The following is a 21543-nucleotide window of genomic DNA, read 5'->3' as shown; positions in this document are numbered from 1 at the left end:
ATGCCTTACAGTGGTGAGGCATTCACTTCACTGATGATGTGTCTTCTTACCTGGACTGTCTGGTATCCACAAGCTGTTCATTGATGGACGACTTTCTGAAATGAATTCTCTCAATACCGAGAGACTTGGGAGGAAGAATTCTTGGAGAATGAGGTACTGAACTTGATCGCTGCCCAGCAAGAGTGAAGGTATCATTGGCTATAATAAGTGAATGAATAACTAGATAAATAAAAAAGTAAACAAATGCCTTCCCAACACCTCCCTCCCCCAAATAAAGTGGAAGATCTGTCTGGTGAGTAAAATGTTGTTCCAAAGAATGTAATTTTAAAAGTGTTTAAGTTCCAGGAAATGTATTTTTATATTTTACACAATAGAAAATAGAAATTACTGAATGTTCTTCTGGGGAGGGACCCAACTGCTGTCAACTCAATAGGAGCCACTTTGAGCACATAAATCTCTCAGGTGTAATGGGTGATGCTTTACAAGAGTTATACCACAGAAAAATCTCAGTGTATAAGGGGCCAAGAGGAAGTTGGCCTGTAAAGTTGGACTGGATCAGTTTTGCCCAGCTTTATTTTAACATTTTTAGGCCTCCTTGGCTGACCAAAGACTTATCCTATCTCTGACAGGAATGAAACTGATTCCTGATGAGTCATTAGGGACTTGTTAATGTCTCTCACTGATATTTGTATTTTCAAAGAGCAGTTGGCAAGCATGGCCAAACCTCAGCTAAGAAGAGTTCTGAAATGGCAGACTTTCGCAAACCATTCCATTTGGAAGAAGATAAAGCAGTAGGGTTTAGTGGCTTCCTGAATTCTTTTTTTTTTTTTTCCTGAATTCTTTAAGTCACATCAAACAGACAGCCAGCTCCTCTGCTTAAGCACAAGGAAGGGATTATAAGGAAATATTCTACCACTTGATATGAAATCCATTCCATCATGAAATGTGCTGAACATGCGTCATTACAATAGATAAGGTCTACTTCTAGGAAACCGACACAGTAACATGTAACACAATTTCTAAAATATGTGCTTCTTCCTAAGGAAAATAAACTCCCACTTATCCAGAATAAGTACACAGTGAAAAATCAAAGTTTCCATTATTTCCTGGTACTGTAGTGTAGCCTGCACAACACTCATTTCCTGGTTTTGTTATTAGACACCAAATATATAAGATGTCACCACTGGACAAAGCTGGGTGAATGACTCTTTATTACTTTGCAACTGCCTGTGAATCTATAGCTAATTCAAAAGCTTAAAAAAAAAAATCCTGCAGAACCTTACAAACCTTATCAAGATACCTATTTACTCATGTTATGGTACTTTGATTCACCGAAGTCATGTGATTTGTACGGTATTATATTTAATCCTGAGCTAACCTGTGTAAAGGGAAGCCTGGGTTCGATCCCTGGATTGGGAAGATCCCCTGGAAGAGGGCATGGCAATCCACTTCAGTGTCTTGCACAGAGAATCCCCACGGACAGAGGAGCCTGGTGGGCTACAGTCCATGGGGTTATAAGAGTCAGACATGACTGAGCGACTAAGCACAGCATAGCACAACCTGTGTAAAAGCTAATCTTAACCCCTTTCCCAACCATTCTTCATAAATGTAAGCTAGTTGATTCTACTTTTCCCAAAAGAGTAATAAATAGGCTTTCCTACTCAAAAAATTGCTTAGTATTTCAGAATATGTAACATTTTAAATTGAAAAGGGAGAGCTACTTACGATCATCATAGGTGGTAGTGTCAGACAAGGAGCTACTTTCTGATGGGATGATGTCGTCTGTGAACAAAATAAACTGTCTTTAGTACAACAGTGCCTTTGGACACCCCTAATAGTTCAATAAAACAATTTCCAATGGAGTGCATCTTATTTTAGTTAGATAAATGCAACCAGTTATAGTGCATTAGGAGTAATTAACTGTTGTGAGAATGGACTCATTGACCACTTAAGACATAAACATCTTACCTACTATACAAATATTACACTGGATTATTTCTTACAATGGAACTGACTTGAGGACCTTCCTTTGAGAATCTACTGCACTGTTAGGATAACTTATTTTCTGAGCTCTCTTCTTGAGAGAAGGGCTTTTTCTTGATAGAGTGAGGACTTTTGTGGTACAGAAGCTTCTCAATCAGACTAGGGTTTCCTAACAGTGGGTAGCACTACTGACATTCTAGACTAGATAATTCTTTGTTGGGGGGTGCCATCCTTTGCACTGTAGGATCTCCAGCTTCTATCCCTGGATATCAGTACCATCAGTACCATCAGATTGTCAGTTTTGACAATCAAACATGTCTGCAGACACTTCCCAGGAATGCAAAATTGCCACTGGTTGAGAACCACTCAAAGAGATAGACCTGGATTCAAAGCTTGGTTTTGTCAATTATTGGCTGGGAGACCCTGGGCAAATTACTTAATCTCTCCAAGCATCATTTAGCTCAACTCTAAAATAGGGATGAGAATAGTACCTGGTGTTTAGCACTTTGGTGAGCATTCGATGACATAATAGATGTAAAGCCCTTGGCCTTGCTCCTGGTACAAGACAAATGCTCAATAAATATTAACTATACTTATTACTTTGCTTACCTACATACAGCATTCTAGTGAAAGAAGTCTGGTAGTTGGAAATGCCCATAAAAATGTGATTATTATTGGTGCTTGTCAAATGTTACAAAATGGGTTTAGCAAAAAGCGACATCTCACTTTGCTTTACAGCAGAAACTGACACAATATTATAAAGCAACTATATGCCAATAAAATTTTTTTTAAAAAGTGACATCTCTGATGTGTTGATGTGCTTTGGCAAATCTTTCCATACTCAGTTGTCAAGGATGGGCAAGGGTACAGGCAAATGTGACACCTCAATGTAAGCTTCGAAGCCATTATGAAGTGAATCTCCCCATCCAACCTAAAATTAATCTCCATCAGAGCCAAGAGGACTGTCTCTTAATTGGACACATGGTAGGGCTTGAAGGCAAGATGCCAGGATAGTCAGCTGTCAGGCAGGCTTTAAAAATAATCCACCCGATATATACTCAACCACTGGCATCACTGCTGCCCAAATGTCAGTCACTGTAAAGGATAACATTTGAATTTTACACAGTTGGAGATGAATGGGCCACAACACATGGCTATCAAAATTAAGTGCCCTGCTCACCACCCATCTCCTATGGGTCCAGAGTGTGGCCACCAACGAGGCCAACTGGATTTTGCATTGTGTCAAAACCATCCTAAATTCCCCAGCTGTAGCTGACGAACACTTGTGTGTTGATGTCCATGCATTCACTTACCAAAAAGCCGTATCTCTGCTTTTCAAATCATATGCCCTAAAGCTGAGTATACTTTAAACCTCATTACCATATTTTGTCAAATCTAAGATGTATAACTACTTGATATCCCAGTAAAAAAAAAGAAAAAGTACTGATCATAACTGTAATGCCTCATCTAGAATAAGAATTATCCCAATTTCACAGATGCTTAAGTGGGGAGAAAAAAATGTCTTGGAATCAAAAGAAATAATCATATTTCAACCAATGATCAAGGCTAAAAATCATGCTAATAAACATAGAAGGCCAGTTGGACTTGAAATCCACCTAAATGAGATTTTTCAGTTTAATTTTTTTCTGAATATTAGTTTTAGATACATGATGTTGAGAATTTTGAAAACACTAAAGAGAATTAAGAAGAAAATTGACATGAAATTCTACAACTATTAATATATTTAAACTCTTGCCCAACCAGTCTCTATGCGTACATATTTATACAATGTCTGGACTATGTTGTGGCTACAATTTTGTATTCTGCCTTCTGCATTTCATAATACAATAGGAACATATGTCCATAAATAGCCTCCGTAAATAACCGTAGTTGTAAGAGTTCTTTTCTATCCACATATATTGGATAGGTCCTTAAAAAAATACATGGTCTGCTGCATTAAAAATCTCTGAGAAACTATTATGTAGGGCCCAGCTATCTTAATACTCTGTGTTTTCAAATATATTTCTTGCAATGACATCAAGCCAGTTAAAGATGAATCTCTTATTGGGAAACAATATTGCTGTGTAAAGCTCTTTCATCCTGAAAATTAAAGCAATGCAATAGTATAGTATTAAAACAGTGAGAAGGTCACAGAAAACCAAGTTAACATACTTGTAAAAATGAAATTCCGAATCATTTTTATCCTAAGAAACTTAAGGATCAATCCATTCTTTTCTCACTCATCAAATGAACTGGTTTGGAAACAGTACATTCCATCAAGAGGACTGACTTAGGTGACTCAAAAAACCTCACTAGTTACTAACCTGGTAAAATAACTGTTGCTTTCTGGCTGGGTTTCTTTCCACATCTAATGCGGTACTCATTTATAGCATTTTCAATCTCCTGAAGCTTTTTCACTGCATCCGTGTAATCTTGCTTTCGTTTTTTCTTCACGGTTTTGCAAAGGTCGGGCTCATTGGCAAGCTTCTTCGCAGCCTCAACCAGCTTTTGCTGTATTAGGAAATTGCTCTCCAGTTCTTGCAAAGCAGGATCCTGCATTCACATGATATTGCTTTATTTTTATGGACACACACAGTCACTCTCATATGTCCTGGATAATAAAATTTCTCTTTCTCATGCATTCTCACATCAGATGCTCTTTGTGAATGAGATCTTCCTAAGTTTTACTGCTTAGATATTCTCAAATAGTTTCCAAGAAGACAAGACCTCCCTCCTCCATTTACTTTAACTTAACAGTCCAATTCTCTTTCCTTTTCAAAGAAGGGAATTGGCCTTCCATTCATGCAACTGGTTGGATGAAGATCATATTTTTCAAGAAGGGATCTTTCACCCAAGATTCGTAGCCAGAGAATGTTATAGTCATATGCACAGCTTTAGAAACAGATAAACTGAAATTCCATTCTTCTTTCTGGGTAATTCCTGGTTGCATGGCCCTGGAGATATTATCTAATTTTTAATGCTTCAGTTTTTTTACTTGTAAAATGGAGGCAACATCCACCTTATGCAAGTACGGTGAAGAACAAAGAAAACAATGTATGTGCATTGCTTAGCTCAGAGCTGGGTATACACTGAACACTTAATAAACAGCAATGCTCACTTTGTTATTAATGGAAACCGCTACTATTTGCTAAAGCCAAGATGGCCAAATTTCTACAAGAAACATGAATAGGGTCATACTGTCTGATAACACAAATAGGAAAGTACCCTCTCTATTGGCTAACAAATCTTTTAACTTTATTATACCTAAAAGTGCTATACATGTGTTATCTCACTGAATACTCCTTGCATCTCTCAGAGGGAAGAACAATCATTACCCTCATTTTATTGACAAGAAAACCAGAGAATTCAGACTTCAGAGAGGTCAATGATTTGCCAAAGGCTACTGTTTTAAGTGGGAGACTCTAGTGCTGGAATTCTTAATTCTTAAAATAATGTTTCTCAATTTATAAATACTTAGGAGTTCATTTAGTACTGTCTCTGTTTGGAGGAGTAAAGTCATGAGAACTCAATTTTAACTAAACTGTGCATGAAGGAAAGAATTCAACTTGGTCTCCATGATCACCTTTAACTGGTGAGATAAAAATATACAACAGTAACTCAAAAACCAAAGGAACAAGTCAGCTACATTCAACTGACAGCTTTTCTGCCTCACTGTTGATAGAAGCGCTCAGAACTGGTGCCCATACCTCTTCACTTGGCAGCAAGTTGTCATCTAATTTGAACGCAGTACCTATACGCCTTCTGACCTGAGGAGGTTTCTCACCTACATTCAGAGGATACTCCTTGGGCATTTTGCCTGTGAGCTCCTATGAAACAGGACAGAACCAAGAGGGAGATTACTGACCCTGGCTGGAACTGTCAAACACAATCTGAAATGTTCCCCAAAGCAGAAGACACTCACAGCCTCCCGCAAACAGATCTTCTTAAGCTCTTCAACTTTCTTCAGGAGCTTTTCTTGCAACAGTTTTTCCTTCTTCTTGAGTTCAAGGATCTTCTCTCTCTTTTGCTCCTCACTGACTTCTGAGTCTTGAGAACCTGGAGGTGGGATGGGGGGTGGGGAGGGAGGGCAGGGGAGGTTTACACACGCATGTTTCCTTCCTTTTCAGAGGACAAAGGATTTTTAAGCCAAACCTGCTATTTAATAATAGTTTCTTTCTTTTCTCCTTGTTTCTGAACATAATAAAAGGAAACTGGAGAACATTTTCTCATGCTTCTGGGCATCTAACAGAACCTGGTAATAATATATGCCTTCTGCATTTCGGTTCAGTCATTTGGGAAGCAATGATAAAATGTTTAATGTTTCAGACACACGCAATGAAAAAATTCATTTTTCTGAGCAGGAGAGAAGGTAAGATGCTCCTAGAGATAGTTGTTTGGAATGTTCTTTTGGAAAGTAAGCAAGGCAAGGATATTCTATGTTTCAGATTCACAAGCTGACAATGGGATTTAGATGAGAATATTGTTAGTGAATTACATATACTTAGTGATACTCTCATATACATGTCTGCAGAGTAAGGGTTTAGGAGCAAAAATCACTTTGGGGGTGAGATGGAGTTCGAGGGTTGTAATCATGGTTGATTTTATGTTAAATGGAAAATTAGACAACTGTCTGTATCATAAACCACACATTGGAGAAAAAAAAGCTGACGGACCTGATGGGGAGAAAATATTCTTGCAAGCTACCCCGAGGCACTCACTGTCTCAGCTGCTGCTGCTAGTGTTAATTATACAACCTGAACTTTATAACTTAACTTGCTTCATATTCTTTTAAAAAGTAATTTCAGAATTTTATTCAAAACTGCTGTACACTACAGATTCTCATTTGCTTACTTATTCCAGAAATAATGGGTTAAAAGATACATTTAAAAGTGGTTTACAACAACAACAAAAAATGTAAATTAAGATACAGATGGCTTGCACGCTCTCTAACCCAAAAATATTACCTGAGGAAATTAAACTGCCGTTGCTTGCCATAATGAACTGGCTTTTTGCCTCGAGTGTTACCAGTTTGGAGACCCTTGGTGCTCCTGTCTCCGTCAAGTCCATTGCGATATCGTCTAAACTCCTGGCTGAAGGAATTTTTGCCTAATACAACATGGAAAGGGAATTCATTCAGTCACACCTATTCTGAATTAATGAAATGATTCAGTTAATATGGAATAAAAATGTCAACACAAAGGACAATATAGAATTTTTATATACTATAGTGATATTTTTCAGAAAAAAAATTCAGACTTCAGCTTTGTCGCTAAAATGTTTCATTAATCAGGCATGATTCTTCCTCATGGTATAGTTCAATCATTAACATTAAAAAGTCATGAGTGCACACACACACAATGCCTAAAAGTTGGCAAATCTTACAACTTTCAGAGCAGGCTATATGTTGCCCATCTGTTAAATGTAAGAAAAATTAAAACTGGTAGTAAAGTTAAAAAAAAAAAAGCAAGACTCAAGAAACAAAAACCCATGAGGTTGCATCTTTTCTAAGAAAGTTTATCTTCTGAACGGAAAGTAAATGAGGGATGGGACTTTGTCCTTGTAGAAATACTTTCAGTTACTTACTTTGCTTTGCTTCCGGTCCAAGTAAAACTGATGCTGACTAATTGCCATTACCCAGATGGACTTGATGAGAGAGGAGTTCGCATACCACGTTTGCACAAAGAGGCCACTCTGCCCAAAGGTTCTTCTGGATACCGAAATCCTAAAAGATTAAGGAAAGCACTCATGATTTGTTTCTGGCCCAGCATAACATCAAATGTACCCAGTGGGTAATGTTGTAACAAAGCATCTCCTTAATTGTTTTTCCTCTGCCACACCCTTGCCTTCAAGGTCCAAGCTTCTGATTTTCTCCTTTTTATGAGAAAGCCAATCACATCTGGGTAATATCTTCTCGTAAAAGCAGTATATTAAACAACACAAACACACATCTTCAAAAGAATACGAGAAAATGGGCAGAGTATTAGAAAAAGAATAGACACATGCATATGTATAAATGAACCACTTTGCTGTACAGATGAAACTAACACAACATGGTTAAACAATTATGCTCTAATACAAAATGAAAATTTAGGAAGTAATTAAGAGAAAATGATTATTAATATGTCAACCATATAACATTTTAGAAAAACCTAAGTCTAGTAGGCTTATATACATAAATATAAACATTCTGTACTCTGCACAGAAGCATGATACTGGAAATAATAGAAAATAAAAATTATTTCAAAGCAGATGAGAATCAGCCACATTGGAGACTGTACTAAAAACATCAAATTAAAGACCACAGGATGTGGGACCATCACAAAAAGGTGAGAATAAACGTGTTACTTTAAAGATCAAGCAATCACGACCTGTGGGATCAGTACCTTCCTCCAAGGAAAGAGCATCTCAGATCTAGGTGTAATTGTCTGGCTTTGGCACTATCAGAGGATGAACATAATAATACTGTCTGATAATATGCATGTCCAAAACTGGCCCAGATTACTGCTTATGTACTGGATGAAGAGAGAGGGTCAGAGGAGGACAGAGCAAGAGAAAGAAAGGGGGGGGGGCAGGGGTGGGGGAAGAAGAGCACCAATGTTCTTTGTAGGAATCTGCCTTATATCTTCAGGTCATCTTTCTGCCACAGCTGTTTCCTCCATCCCTCTGACCTCCAAATATCCATAAGCTTCTATCTGAAAAGCAACCACTGAGGGCTGATAAGAAATTCTTCTGAGGAACTTGGAGAGCCTACAATATCTTGACTTTAATTCATGTTGATAATTTAGGAACTTTTTTTTTTAAGTGACCAAGAATACCAAACTTAAAAATGAGCAAAGGATCTGAATAAACATTTCTCTGAGAAGATCCAGAGGGATGGGATGGGGAGGGAGGCAAGAGGGGGGATCAGGATGGGGAACACATGTAAATCCATGGCTGATTCATGTCAATGTATGGCAAAAACCACTACAATACTGTAAAGTAATTAGCCTCCAACTAATAAAAATAAATGAAAAAAAAGTTCAAACTCTTAACAAAATAAAATAAAATCATTTGTCTTGCTAAACACTTCTCTAAAGAAGGTAGACAAATGGCCAATGAGTCCATGAAAAGATGCTCGGCGAGCAAATCCAAACCAGTATGAGTTATCGCTGCACACCATCAGGATGGCTATTTACACACACACACACACAGAAAAATAACAGATATTAGAGGATATGGAGAAAATGAAACCATGCACAGTTTTGGTAGGGATGTAAAAGGGTTAGCTGCTTTGGAAAACAGTCTGGCAGTTCCTCAGAAGGTCAAAGAAACAGTTACGATTTGATCAAGCAATTCTACTCCTAGGTATGTACCCAAGAGAAATGAAAACATGTGCACATGAATATTCATAGCAGCATATGTGGCTAGTCACTGGACCCATACAGAAAAAAAAGGCTTTTATTCTCACCTCCGTGGATCGTGAACTTCAACAGCAAACTTTTTCTCACGGAAATATAAGTTCTCCAGCTGTTTCCATTGGAATAACTAAGAAATGAAGAAAACAGAAACACCACACAGCTTTAATTAATGTAACTTTTACTAAGGCTAGAAATCAGCTTAATAATAAAAAAATCAAAGAATTAAGATTGAGATTAGGCATGTGCCTTTTTACAAACCAACTATAGCGTGAAACTACTTTATTCCTTCTTTTGACAGTAATCTTCACTTCATCACTGTTTCTTGAACAATAAAACCAAGCAACTGTGGGGAACATGCATACTATTTTTCCTTTGACTCAACTAAATAAAAGAGTGAGTAAGGAAACTGTAGATTCCAGTAAGCACATGCCTTCTGATCAAAGATGTTGACTTCATATTTAAATGGAAAGAGATTCAAAGGGATGTTTCAATAAGACCACAGATTAAATTTCAAAAGAATGCAAAGTGAAAGTAAAACGGAACCCCAAGCAGGGGTGATTCTCAGTGATAATTTCCCCGCCTACAAGAGTTCCCCTAAATGCCACAGGAACTGAGTGCTAGGAATTGGAGGCTCGGTGGGATGGGAGTGAATGCTGACACTGCCCTCTCGGTTTCTGAGCTAGAGCTTCCAGTTTTTGTAAGAGAATTCATCAACATATTCCCACTGTTGATACTCTAATGCTGCACGAGGTGTTATCTGTCAGTTGGGTGGGAGAAATACAACTTACTAGCAATGGGCATCTGAAAATTTAATGTGTAAAAAGCAGCTCATTCAAAGAATTGAGTGGGCCCTCCTGCATTTTCTGGGTTCATTCCCAACCCTTCACATTAGCCTGAGATCCAGCTTGTCCTTTGAACTTTGACTTCGTAGTTGGGAATTTCTTTTCTCCATCCCAGTCTTGTTGGCCAGAGAAATACTAGCACAGCAATTTCATTCCATTATTAGACTTTAGCTGGATTTTTAACTTACGTTCAAAGAATCTTCATAAAACATTCTGATCATTAAGAAAATAACTTCTCCGCAATGCACCACCAGCAAAACCATTTCCTGGGGTACAGGAACCAAGACTTTTCACCAACCTCATTTAAAAGGAACAGCACAAGCCGATGGTTCCTATGCACATACAGCTGGGAGACAGACCTGTTCAAACTGGGCCCCCCACCCCAGTGAAATAAACCATCACCTACTGAGAACACAGCCCTTTGTCGTCTGAGCACGTAGAGTCTAACTACAACCCTCACCCAGGTAAAAAGAGGAATTCGTGGGAGCTTAAAGGTACATACCGATTTCCTAAAATGTCTGTAGTTTCCAGGCTTTCATGTCTTTTAATCCCAAGGTTCCACAAGTGAGATAGCAAGGGGAAGGGAATCTCCGAGGTGCTCTCTCCCTCCCCCGCTCCCTCCTGTCCCAGCCGGGCAGCTCCGGTGAGTTCTGCACGGAGTTTCCTAAGACACTTAGGTGTAACTCAGTTTCACAAACCAAGCCTCCCACGGCTGACACGCTCCTGACATCAGCAATTCCTCCAAGTGACACCACCCCGGTTCCATTCCTTCCTCCATCAGGGAGAGGACGGCCAAGTTCTCTCTAGCTGATTTCCCCGGGAGAGAGATGCACTTTCCACACGGGGTATGGGGGAGATTCAGATGGTATTTCCTGGGAAGTAAGTTGCTTTGAATCCAGGCACAAATTTCACTGGAGGCTGGGCGAAGGAGACGTTGCTCCCGGTTTACTCACCCTGGCCGCGAACAGGTTCGACAGGAAGAGCCACAATGCAGCTCAGCTGTGTTTTCCTTTGCGTCCATTCCCACACACATAAAAACTAGGGCTGGACTTGAAACCTGATCTCTGTAAAGCTGCCACCTCCCCCTCTTATCACTTACAAACGTGAAACACAAGGCTCTCCATTCGACACATCCCAGAGTTGAGAACAGACAGCCCCCTGCAGCAAAAATCCTACTTAAAAGGTGAAAGGTTTCAGCTAATTTTAAAAGAGTTTGAAAAAATGAGATGGCAACTGGGTTTGCAAACGAAGTTATGGGAATGAGCCTGCATTTTTAAGTCTGAAAGGCAAAGCCATTTCCCCATCTGAAATCTTAAAAAGTTGTTGTAATGGGGGAGTGGGTTAGGGGGAATTCCCTGGTGGCCCAGTAGTTAGGACCTGGCGCTTTCACTGCTATGAGTTCAATCCCTGGAGTTTTTGCAAAATGTGATTTCATATTTGTGCCTGTAATAGTACAGAAGTGCACAGGAATGGCACAAACTTCATTCGTGACAGTGGTTCAGGACAGTAGAATGTATGAGGGGTTCATGGCACCACAAACTTCAATGTTACCAGTCATGTTTATTTTATTAATAAAAATAAGATGAAGTCAATATAACAAAATATTCATAATCATCAGTTTAAGTGGTTAGGCAGGTATTGTCACATTCTTGGTATTCCTGTTTTTTTTAATTTCTAAAAATTATAGAAGTTTGTATAAAATGAACAGTGGTCAGTCTATTTCATATGAGAGTGAGATTTCCACTTCCTAACCATTGGGAATCATCTAATTTAGACAGGTATTACCTGTGTGATTCTTATCACTGTTTGAAGTAGCTAGGAAAACACTTCTAATTGTAGTGGCACTTGATCTAGCTGGCAGTTGGAAATAAGCTAGCTTGTCTTTTCAAATTTCTGAAATCATTCTTCTACTGTGCTTTTAAACTATCTTGGAGTTCTATCTAGATCTCAGAGAGCCAGGATGAGGCTCTGAAAATGGCAGTGGAACTGAGGTGGAGTGGATTCCTTTACTCATTCAACACGCCTAGGAATGCACCTGGCACCTATCAATTGCCCCATCTTCATTCCTGTCCTTCTGGCCAGTGTTTTCCTTAGAGGGTAAGTACGAGGTCCCTCTTTGGTCAAAATCACTCAAGATTTTGGGCCAGTGGAAGGATAAGGGGAAAATGTCAGAGAGATAGCCACCAGGCTGACCTGACTTGCTGGGGTCTCTATTTAAGAGAAATGGCCTGACGAGGAATTCCCTGGTGGCCTCCAGTGTAGGCATGCTCAGTCACGTCTGACTCTTTGGGACCCCATGGACTGTAGCCCACCAGGCTCCTCTGTCCATGGGATTTCCCAGGCAAGGACACTGGAGTGGGTTGCCATTCTGTTCTGCAGGGGATCTTCCCGACCCAGGGATCAAATCCAAGTCTTCTGCATTGAAGGCAGATGCTTTACCTCTGAGTCATAAGGGAAGCTTCTCTTGGTGGTCTAATGGTAATGGTTTGGTGCTTTTACTGCCATGGCCTGGCATTCAATCCCTGATGGGGGAAGTAAGATTCCTGCAAGTCAAGCTGCACAATGCAGCAAGAAACAGACAGACAGAGAGAAATGGCCTGACATGTTAATAAACCGCGCCAGTAATCCTGCCTGGAAAATTCCATGAACAGAGAAGCCTGGTGGGCTATAGCCCACTGGGTTGCAAACAGTTGGACATGACTGAGTGACTAAACAACTCTAAATCACCTGCAAGATGAAGAAGAGTTGCAAGAAACCATTTAAGGAAAAAGATCAAGGTTCAAAGGAAGGCACAAGGGAGCTAGGTATGCTTTACATTCTCCATTGCTTGCAGAATACTGGACCCCATACAGAGAAGCACTATTATAGGGTATGATGTCTTACAGGATAGAACAACGCTACTATATATATTGAATCTTCTCTCATAGCTCAGTCGGAAAAGAAATCTGCCTGCACTGCAGGCAGACCAAGGTTCAGTTCCTGGGTCAGGATGATCCCCTGGAGAAGGAAATGGCAACCCACTCCAGTATTCTTGCCTGGAGAATTCTGTGAACAGAGGAGTTTGGCAAGCTACAATCCATGGGGTCACAGGAGTTGGACATGACTTAGCGACTAAACCACCAACACCACTATATATATTATATTTTATACATGTATGTGTATAGAGAAAATTTGTAATATTTAAAATAGAAAGATTTTTTTTTTTTCCAAAATGAAATTCCCACTCTTGGAGATTTGCAGGGGAGGGTGGGGTGGGAGAAGAGTTTTATTTGCTTTGCCACACAGAGTTAAGAGCATGAAACTGGACTGTTTCCTAAAGCGATCATTAAACAAGCCTAACGACAATCATTAATTGGTATTTATTGTTGTTTACGTGGCATGCACTAATAGGGTTGAATTTGAAATTGTGTTCTGTTCAGAATTCATGGTGTTAGTGATGAAAGGAAATCCTTGTATGGTGACAATAAAACTATAAATTAGGTCTTCCAGACTTCTTTCTGGGCTTCCCAGGTGGTGCAGTGGTAAAGAATCCGCCTGCCAATAAAGGAGATGAAAGAGATGCAGGTTTGATTCCTGGGTTGGGAAGATCCCCTGGAGAAAGAAATGGAAACCCATTCCAGTAATCTTGCCTGCAGAATTCCATAGACAGAGGAGCCTGATGGTTGACAGTGTTGAAGCTCTATATATATCTTGTATAGTTCTTCTACTCTATGCTCATATAGCATGATTCGTTGTGCCCTTTACCATCAAAACAAGGAAGAAGATAGCAAGAGATGAAATAATAGCTAGGATTAACTTTGAGATTACGAAATAAATAGAGATACAACTGAAAAAGTCAAGGAGCAATGAGAACAGTGATAGTAGCAAAGAGATAATAAAAAAAAACTCCAATAGGAAAAGAATGTTTCCTTAGGTTACAAATCACCTTCTCTTAGAAAAACAAAGTGTCAAAAATGTAATAACTGACAAAGAAAACCAAAGCTAAATCAAATCCCATTTTAAAAGTGAATGTGTATATAATACCATAGTCAGAATCTATTCCCTTTATCCTTAGATGTGAAGGAAGTTGACAGTTTTAGAATAATTTGCCACACATTATTACACTTATGAGGCTTCCCTGGTGGCTCAGTGGTAAAGAATCTGCCTGCAAATGCAGGAGACATGGGTTTGATCCCTGGGTCAGGAAGATCCCCTGGAGAAGGAAATGGCAACCCACTCTAGTATTCTTGCCTGGGAAATCCCATAGACAGAGGAGCCTGGTGGCTACAGACCATGGGGTTGCAGAGAGTCAGAAACAACCGAGCAACTAAACAATTACGCTTTACTGAGATGCATGGGTTGAGTATTTAAGCCATTTTGTTGAAACCTATAATCCATATTTAGTTAGATCCCTCCAATATACTCAAAGAACTGGAAGAAATCACCTTTCCCCTTCCTATCCTACAATCACACTGATTCCTAAATATCTGAGATCACAAACTTTAGAAAAAAAGATGATATGGGAAAGCAGGACTTTTAGGAAACCAGAAGTCACATACTTAAGTAGCTCTTGTCCTTTACACATTCCTCTTCAATTAACAAATATATCTTGTCCACCTTGTACATGCAAAGTCCTGTTCTTGTTGGAAAATAATGACCAGGTCCCCTCCCTTGTGATGATTACCTGAACCAACTGGACCATATCAGAGTGTCTTGGCATACATGCTGATTTCAACACATGTGCTTTATTTGGCAAGTTGCTTAACTTTCCTGAGTTTCAGTTTCCTCATCTGTAAAATGGGACCAACAACACCTGCCTCAGAGGATTGTTGGAAGGGTTTAGTTGAGACCATGTTCACAAAGCACTTAGCACAGTGCCTGGCTCAGAATCAACATTTAGTTAAGTGACACAGTCAGTAGTATCCATTAGGGACTCTCAGTCCAATTCCCTTATTTTATCATCTTTTCTCAAAATGGAGAAGAGCCACTTAATGGCAGAAGTGAAGTGTTTCGGTCGTGTCCAACTCTTTGTGACCCCATGGACTGTAGCCTGCCAGGCTTCTCCATCCATGGGATTCGCCAGGCAAGAATGCTGGAGTGGGTTGCCATTTCCTTCTCCAGGAGATCTTCCTGACACAGGGTTTGAACCCGGTCTCCTGCATTGCACACAGATTCTTTACCATCTGAGCCACCAGGGAAACCCACTTAATAGCAGAACTAGAATTCAAAACAGCTGTCTGGATCCCACATCTGTCTTTCCACCGATGAGAAACAGTAAAGTTATTCTGTTGACACATCTGTGTCCCTTAGGTTTCCAAAGCTATGAGCTTCAGCCTCTGTAAAAACTGCTCTATCTCTGTTGATTTCATTGGTCGTTTCCTGCTACACCCTCTAGGTAGGAAATCTGTTCACTGTTTCTGTATTGCCAAGGTCATAGAGGAGGGACATGGGGACAGGTCAAGGGCACGCCCACAGGGAGACTCATGGCAGCAAGCTAGCAAGTTCCCTCTGGTCTGAAGCGCTCAGAAAAAGAAGGGACATGCCCTAACACATAAAAAATGCCAAGAAGCGTGCGCCAGCTAGGGGGACCTTTGGAGTAGTGAAAGACATGGAAAAGTCTTAGACAGAAAGGATTCAACTGTCTGTGAATCTTGATGGATTGAAAGCTGACGGGGTCCAAAGTTTTAACACTAGGTAATGATAGGAAAGATGTCATCAGAAACTTTTTTTTTTTTAAATAGCACTTATAACACAGGTTAATCATTAAACTGCAGATTCACCTGGAAATGACTAAATTTGGGATAGTCACAGCCGTGGAGTATGACTGTACCTCAAATAATGACTCAGAGTAATTTCCCTGCTATAACTTGAAGCAAAAGAAGATCACAGTATTACTTACCTTTTTTCATGTAAAAAAAGTTACACCTGATAAGTATGTTGTTAGTAGCTACAAGCCAGCTTGTTGCTGTTGTTTAGTTGCTCGCTCCTGTCTAGCTCTTTGCAACACCATGGACTGCAGCAAGCCAGGTTTCCCTGTCCTTCACCATCTCCTGGAGTTTGCTCAGACTCATGTCCATTGAGTCGGTGATGTCATCCAACTATTTCACTCTTTGTCACCCCCTTCTCCTCCTGCCTTCAATCTTTCCCCAAATCAGGGTCTTTTACAATTAGCTGGCTCTTTGCATCATCAGGTGGTCAAACTTTTGGAGCTTCAGCATCAGTCTTACCAATGAATATTTAGGGTTGATTTCCTTTAGGATTGACTGGCTTGATCTCCTTGCAGTCCAAGGGACTCTCAAGAGTCTTCTCTAACACCACAGTTCAAAAGCATCAATTTTTCAGTGCTCAGCCTTCTTTATGGTCCAGCTTTCACATTCATACATGACTACTGGAAAGACCATAGCTTAGCTTTCACTATATGGATCTTTGTTGGCAAAGTGATATCTCTGCTTTTTAATATGCTAAGTTTGTCATAACTTTTTTTCCAAGGAGCAAGTGTCTTTTAATTTTGTGGCTGCAGACACCATCCGCAGTGATTTTGGAGCCCAGGAAATAAAATATATGTTTTTTTTCCACTGGAAATGAAAGTGGAAATCACTGTTTCCACTTTTCCTCCATCTATTTGCCATGAAGTGATGGGAATGGATGCCATGGTTTTAGTTTTTTGAATGCTGAAATTTTTAACCCACTTTTCACTCGCTTCTTTCACGTTCACCAAGAGGCTCTTTAGTTCCTCTTCACTTTCTGCCATTAGAAAGCAGAAATGGTATCATCTGCATATTTGATGTTGTTGATATTTCTCCCACCAATATTATTCCAGCTTCTGATTCATCCAGCCCGGCATTTCACATGGTGGACTCTGCATATAAGTTAACTAAGCAGAGTGACAATATACAGTCTCATTGTACTCCTTTCCCATTTTGAACCAGTCTGTTATTCCATATCTGGTTCTACCTGTTGCTTCTTGACCTATAACAGGAGTCAAGGTTTCTCAGGAGACAAGTAAGGTGCTCTGGTATTCCCCTCTCTTTCAGAATTTTCCAGTTTGTTGTGACCCACACAAAGACTTTGGTGCAGTCAATGAAGCAGAACCAAATTTTTTTCTAGAACTCCCTTGCTTCCTCTATGATCCAAAGGATGTTGGCAATTTGATCTCTGGTTCCTCGGCCTTTTCTAAATCCAGCTTGTACACCTGGAAGTTCTTGATTCACATACTGCTAAAATGGCACTTAAAAGGATTTTGAGCATTACCTTACTAGCATGTGAGATGAGTATAATTATATGATAGCTTGAACATTCTTTGGCATTGCCTTTCTTCAGGATTGGAATGAAAGCTGACCCTTTCCAGTCCTGTGGCCACTGCTGAGTTTTCCAAATTTGCTGACATATTGAGTGCAGCACTTTCACAGCATCATCTTCTAGGATTTGAAATAACTCAGCTGGAATTCCATCACCTCCACTAGCTTTGTTCATAGTAATGCTTTCTAAGGCCCACTTGACTTCACACTCCAGGATGTCTGGCTCTAGGGAAGTGACCACACCACCATGGTTATCCAGGTCATTAAGACCTTTTTTGTATAGTTCTTCTGTGTATTCTTGCCACCTCTTCTTAATCTCCTCTGCTTCTGTTAGGTCCTTGCTGTTTATGTCCTTTATTGTGCCCATCTTTGCATGAAATATTCCCTCGGTATCTCCAATTTTCCTGAAGAGATCTCTAGTCTTTCCCATTGTATTATTTTCCTCTACTTCTTTGCAGTGTTCATTTAGAGGCTTTCTTATTGCTCCCTGCTAACCTCTGGAACTCTGCATTCAGTTGGATGTATCGTTCCCTTTCTCCTTTGCTTTTTGCTTCTCTTCTTTTTTCAGCTATTTTTAAGTCCTCCTTAGACAACCACTTTGCCTTCGTGCATTTCTTTTTCTTTGGGATGGTTTTGGTCACCTCCTCCTGGACAATCTTACGAACCTCTGTCCACAGTTCTTCAGGAACCCTGTCTACCGTATCTAGTCCCTTGAATCTATTTGTCACCTCTAGTGTATAATCATAAGGGATTTGATTTAGGTCATACCTGAATGGTCTAGTGGTTTCCCCTACTTTCTTTAATTTAAGCCTGAATTTTGCAATAAGGAGTTCATGATCTGAGCCACAGTAAGCTCCAGGTCTTATTTTTGCTGACTGTATAGAGATTTTTTTCATCTTCAGCTGCAAAGAAAACAATCAATCTGATTTCAGTACTGACCACCTGGTAATGTCCATGTGTAGAGCTGTCTCTTGTGCTGTTGGAAGACAGTGTTGTTTGCCTTCCGGAGTCCAGAAAATTAGAATTTTGTAGGATAATGAGCTTTGAGAAAGCCAAATTGACCTACCTTCTGTTCAGCCAGCCATCTTTGACCAGTGAAATATTCATGTGACTGAGGGGAGATACTTATGGGGAGGTACTGCATTTAGCTCCATTTCACAGAAGAGAAGACTGAGGCTCAGAGAGACTTAAGTAGACAGAGCAAGGTTACAAAGCAAAACAGGTGCAGATCTGAGATTCACACTCAAGCACGATGGCTCCAAAATCCCCAGCGTCCCGCCTTTCTCATCTGAGAAGAATACACTATGGAGATTTGTTATGTTAACCAAAAAAGGGAGGAAAAAGGAGTAATTCCCAGTTCTACTTCACAGGAAAAAAGAGCAGCAATTACAGTAGCCATTTGTAGAAAAAGGACTCTGAGTCTCTCATGTTTTACTTACTTATTCAATCAACGATGATTTTGCTTCACTTCCCACCCTCACCCACAACTGCCAGAACATCTGGCTATGTCTGGAGATACTTTTGGTTCTCACACTGGAGGGGAGGCTGTTCTAGCATCTTGTGGTTAGAGGCCAGGGATACTGCTGAATATCAGACCATGCGCAGGACAGAATGATCTGACCCCCAACATCGATAGTACAGAGACTGAGAAAAGCTAAGTCATCACTGTTAATAATATAACTATGCTTTGGTAGGTGGTGGGTGTTGAAGATGATGATAAAAGTTTTGCAATGAAATAATGATTTCTGGAGTTCTCTTTTTCTCAACTAGGTAATGCCTTTAGAAATAAATAGCTGTCCGGATTGTTTTCTAAATGCAAATGTTACCTCCTAGAGGGACTTAGAGCAACTGATAAGACAACAAGAGGCCATGCTCTCAGTGTCTGGGGTGCTGAACTAAAATTTCGTAAAATATCACTTTGCTGACAAAGGTCCATATAGTCAAAGACACAGTTTTTCCAGTAGTCATGTACAGATGTGAGAGTTGGACTACAAAGAAGGCTGAGTGCCAAAGAATTGATGCTTTCGAATTGGGTGCTGGAGAAGACTCTTAAGAGTCCCCTTGGACTGCAAGGAGATCAAACCTGTCCATTCTAAAGGAAATTAACACTGAACATTCATTAGAAGGATTGATGATGAAGCTGAAGCTCCAATACTTTGGTCACCTGATGCGAACAGCTGGCTCACTGGAAAAGACTCTGATGCTGGGAAAGACTGAAGGCAGGAGGAGAAGGAGGTGACAAAGGGTAAGATGGTTGGATGGCATCACCGAGTCAATGGACATGAGTTTGAGCAAACTTCAGGAGGTACTGGAGGACAGAGAAGGCTGGCGTGCTGAAGTTCATGGGGTTGCAAAGAGTTAGATACAACTTAGCAGTTGAACAACAACAACAACAACCCAATGGTACACACTCAGGTAGTGAAAATTACTTTATCAGATGTGATGTTATAACCTTGCACACATAAAACATAAGGTCTTAAATGCAACGAACAAAACATTCCGAGTATTTTTTCAAATGTTTAGGTGAAGATGTCCTGGGTATCAGAAAATGCAAAACATAAAATCTGATCAGGAGAATGTCATCTCATATAAATTCCTTCTGTGGCCAAATCTCTAATCTCTCAAGGCTGATCTCATGACACTTGTTAGTACCTCGAGTGTTCACTGCATGTGTTTGGTATAATCAGTGCTGACTTGTCGTTCAGAGATACCTGCAGGGCTTTTCTGGATGCTGACAGCTGGCATCCGTTCTCACAAACTGGTACCCAGGCTTCCCTGGTGGCTCAGTTGGTGAAGAATCTGCCTGCAATGCAGGAGACCTAGGTTCAATCCCTGGGAGGGAAAGATCCCCTGGAGAAGAAAATGGCAACCTACTGAAGTACTCTTGCCTGGGAAATCACATGGAGAGAGGAGCCTGGTGGGCTACAGTCCATGGGGTCACAAAGAGTCATACACAACTTAGCAGCTAAACCACCATCACTGCTTATTAAATATTTTCAATAAAAATCTCTAATTTTGAATATGATTTTCTCTTTTCAGGTAGATTGTCAGGGCCTTGATGACTAAGACATGGGTTTTTCCTTAAATGAGATAAAGAATATAAAGTACGCATTCAGAGCCCTTGCAAACAGAATAGGCTCAAGAAAATTTGTTGGAAAAATATCAAACAGAGTATATTGCTAAAATTTTGTTCCAGAAGGATGAATGAATTAAGCCAAACTGATCTTTAGTTGTAAGTACAGAAGGAAGAATACTGTTTATGCCTCGTGAAAGAGAAAAACTTTACCATGTTTTACGTGCTAACTGGTTTTTCTGCATTTGGACTGGTCAGTCCTATTAGAGATCTGTCTTTCATTTTTCTGTATATGCCAACAATTCAGTCATTCGGTAAGTGCCTATCAACACAGAGTAACAGATGAAATAAAGAAAATCTAATGGTTTTGCCTGATCAGCGGTCACTTTCTTTTTTTCAACCACCACCTTCAGTTTCTACAAGGAACAAACATATTCGTTAAGCTCTAGCTGTCGGGGGGTCTCTCAGTTTTTAGAATGTGCCCGTCTCCCTCCCAGCATACACCGTTCTCTGACATAACATGCCAGCCCATTCTTTGTTTTAAGCCTGGCTCCTTCAGGTCTCAGCTCATATGTTACCTTTCTCAGAGAAGCCTTCCCTGAACACATGAAACATCCCCACCTGTCCCATTTTCATCCCTCCGTCTCATTTGTTCCCATCAGAGACTATTCAAAATCTATATCTTCATTCTCTGCTAACCTGTTTGTTTCTCATTAACCAGCCCCCTTGAAAGACTTCAAAGGGAATAAGCACAGAAGGACACAAACTACTTGTCATTCCCAGGATCTATTTTTCCTCGTTCCTTTTCATAACAAAACACCTTGAGTAATGGCTTTGTCCACGACCACCCACCTAGAGGATACACTTCTAGCCTCTTTTGCAGTTAGACCTGGTGATTTTATGAACAAGACTGCTTGCCTTGGCTTCTTTCCATCTGCCTACTGATCATGAGATGGAAATGGAGACTCACC

The 21543-nt window shown here is 40.1% G+C and overlaps 1 protein-coding gene across 4 annotated transcripts in view; it reads right to left on the bottom strand.

Annotated features, from left to right (window-relative positions):
- The window catches only part of FRMD4B (FERM domain containing 4B), a 352299-nt gene that overhangs the window by 14692 nt on the left and 316064 nt on the right, over positions 1–21543 (bottom strand). For all 4 annotated transcript variants that reach the window (XM_061128101.1, XM_061128099.1, XM_061128100.1 and 1 more), the window contains 8 exons: positions 9431–9507; positions 7567–7705; positions 6948–7089; positions 5906–6039; positions 5691–5810; positions 4308–4536; positions 1726–1782; positions 51–198 (listed from right to left, as the gene is read on the bottom strand). In XM_061128101.1, coding sequence (XP_060984084.1) covers positions 51–198; positions 1726–1782; positions 4308–4536; positions 5691–5810; positions 5906–6039; positions 6948–7089; positions 7567–7705; positions 9431–9507 — 1046 coding nt within the window. The remainder of the gene's footprint in view (positions 1–50; positions 199–1725; positions 1783–4307; positions 4537–5690; positions 5811–5905; positions 6040–6947; positions 7090–7566; positions 7706–9430; positions 9508–21543) is intronic.

This window comes from Dama dama, chromosome 24, assembly GCF_033118175.1.
Source record: "Dama dama isolate Ldn47 chromosome 24, ASM3311817v1, whole genome shotgun sequence".
In the NCBI taxonomy this organism is placed as follows: Eukaryota; Metazoa; Chordata; class Mammalia; order Artiodactyla; family Cervidae; genus Dama; species Dama dama.
This window is presented reverse-complemented; position numbering and strand designations above follow the sequence as displayed.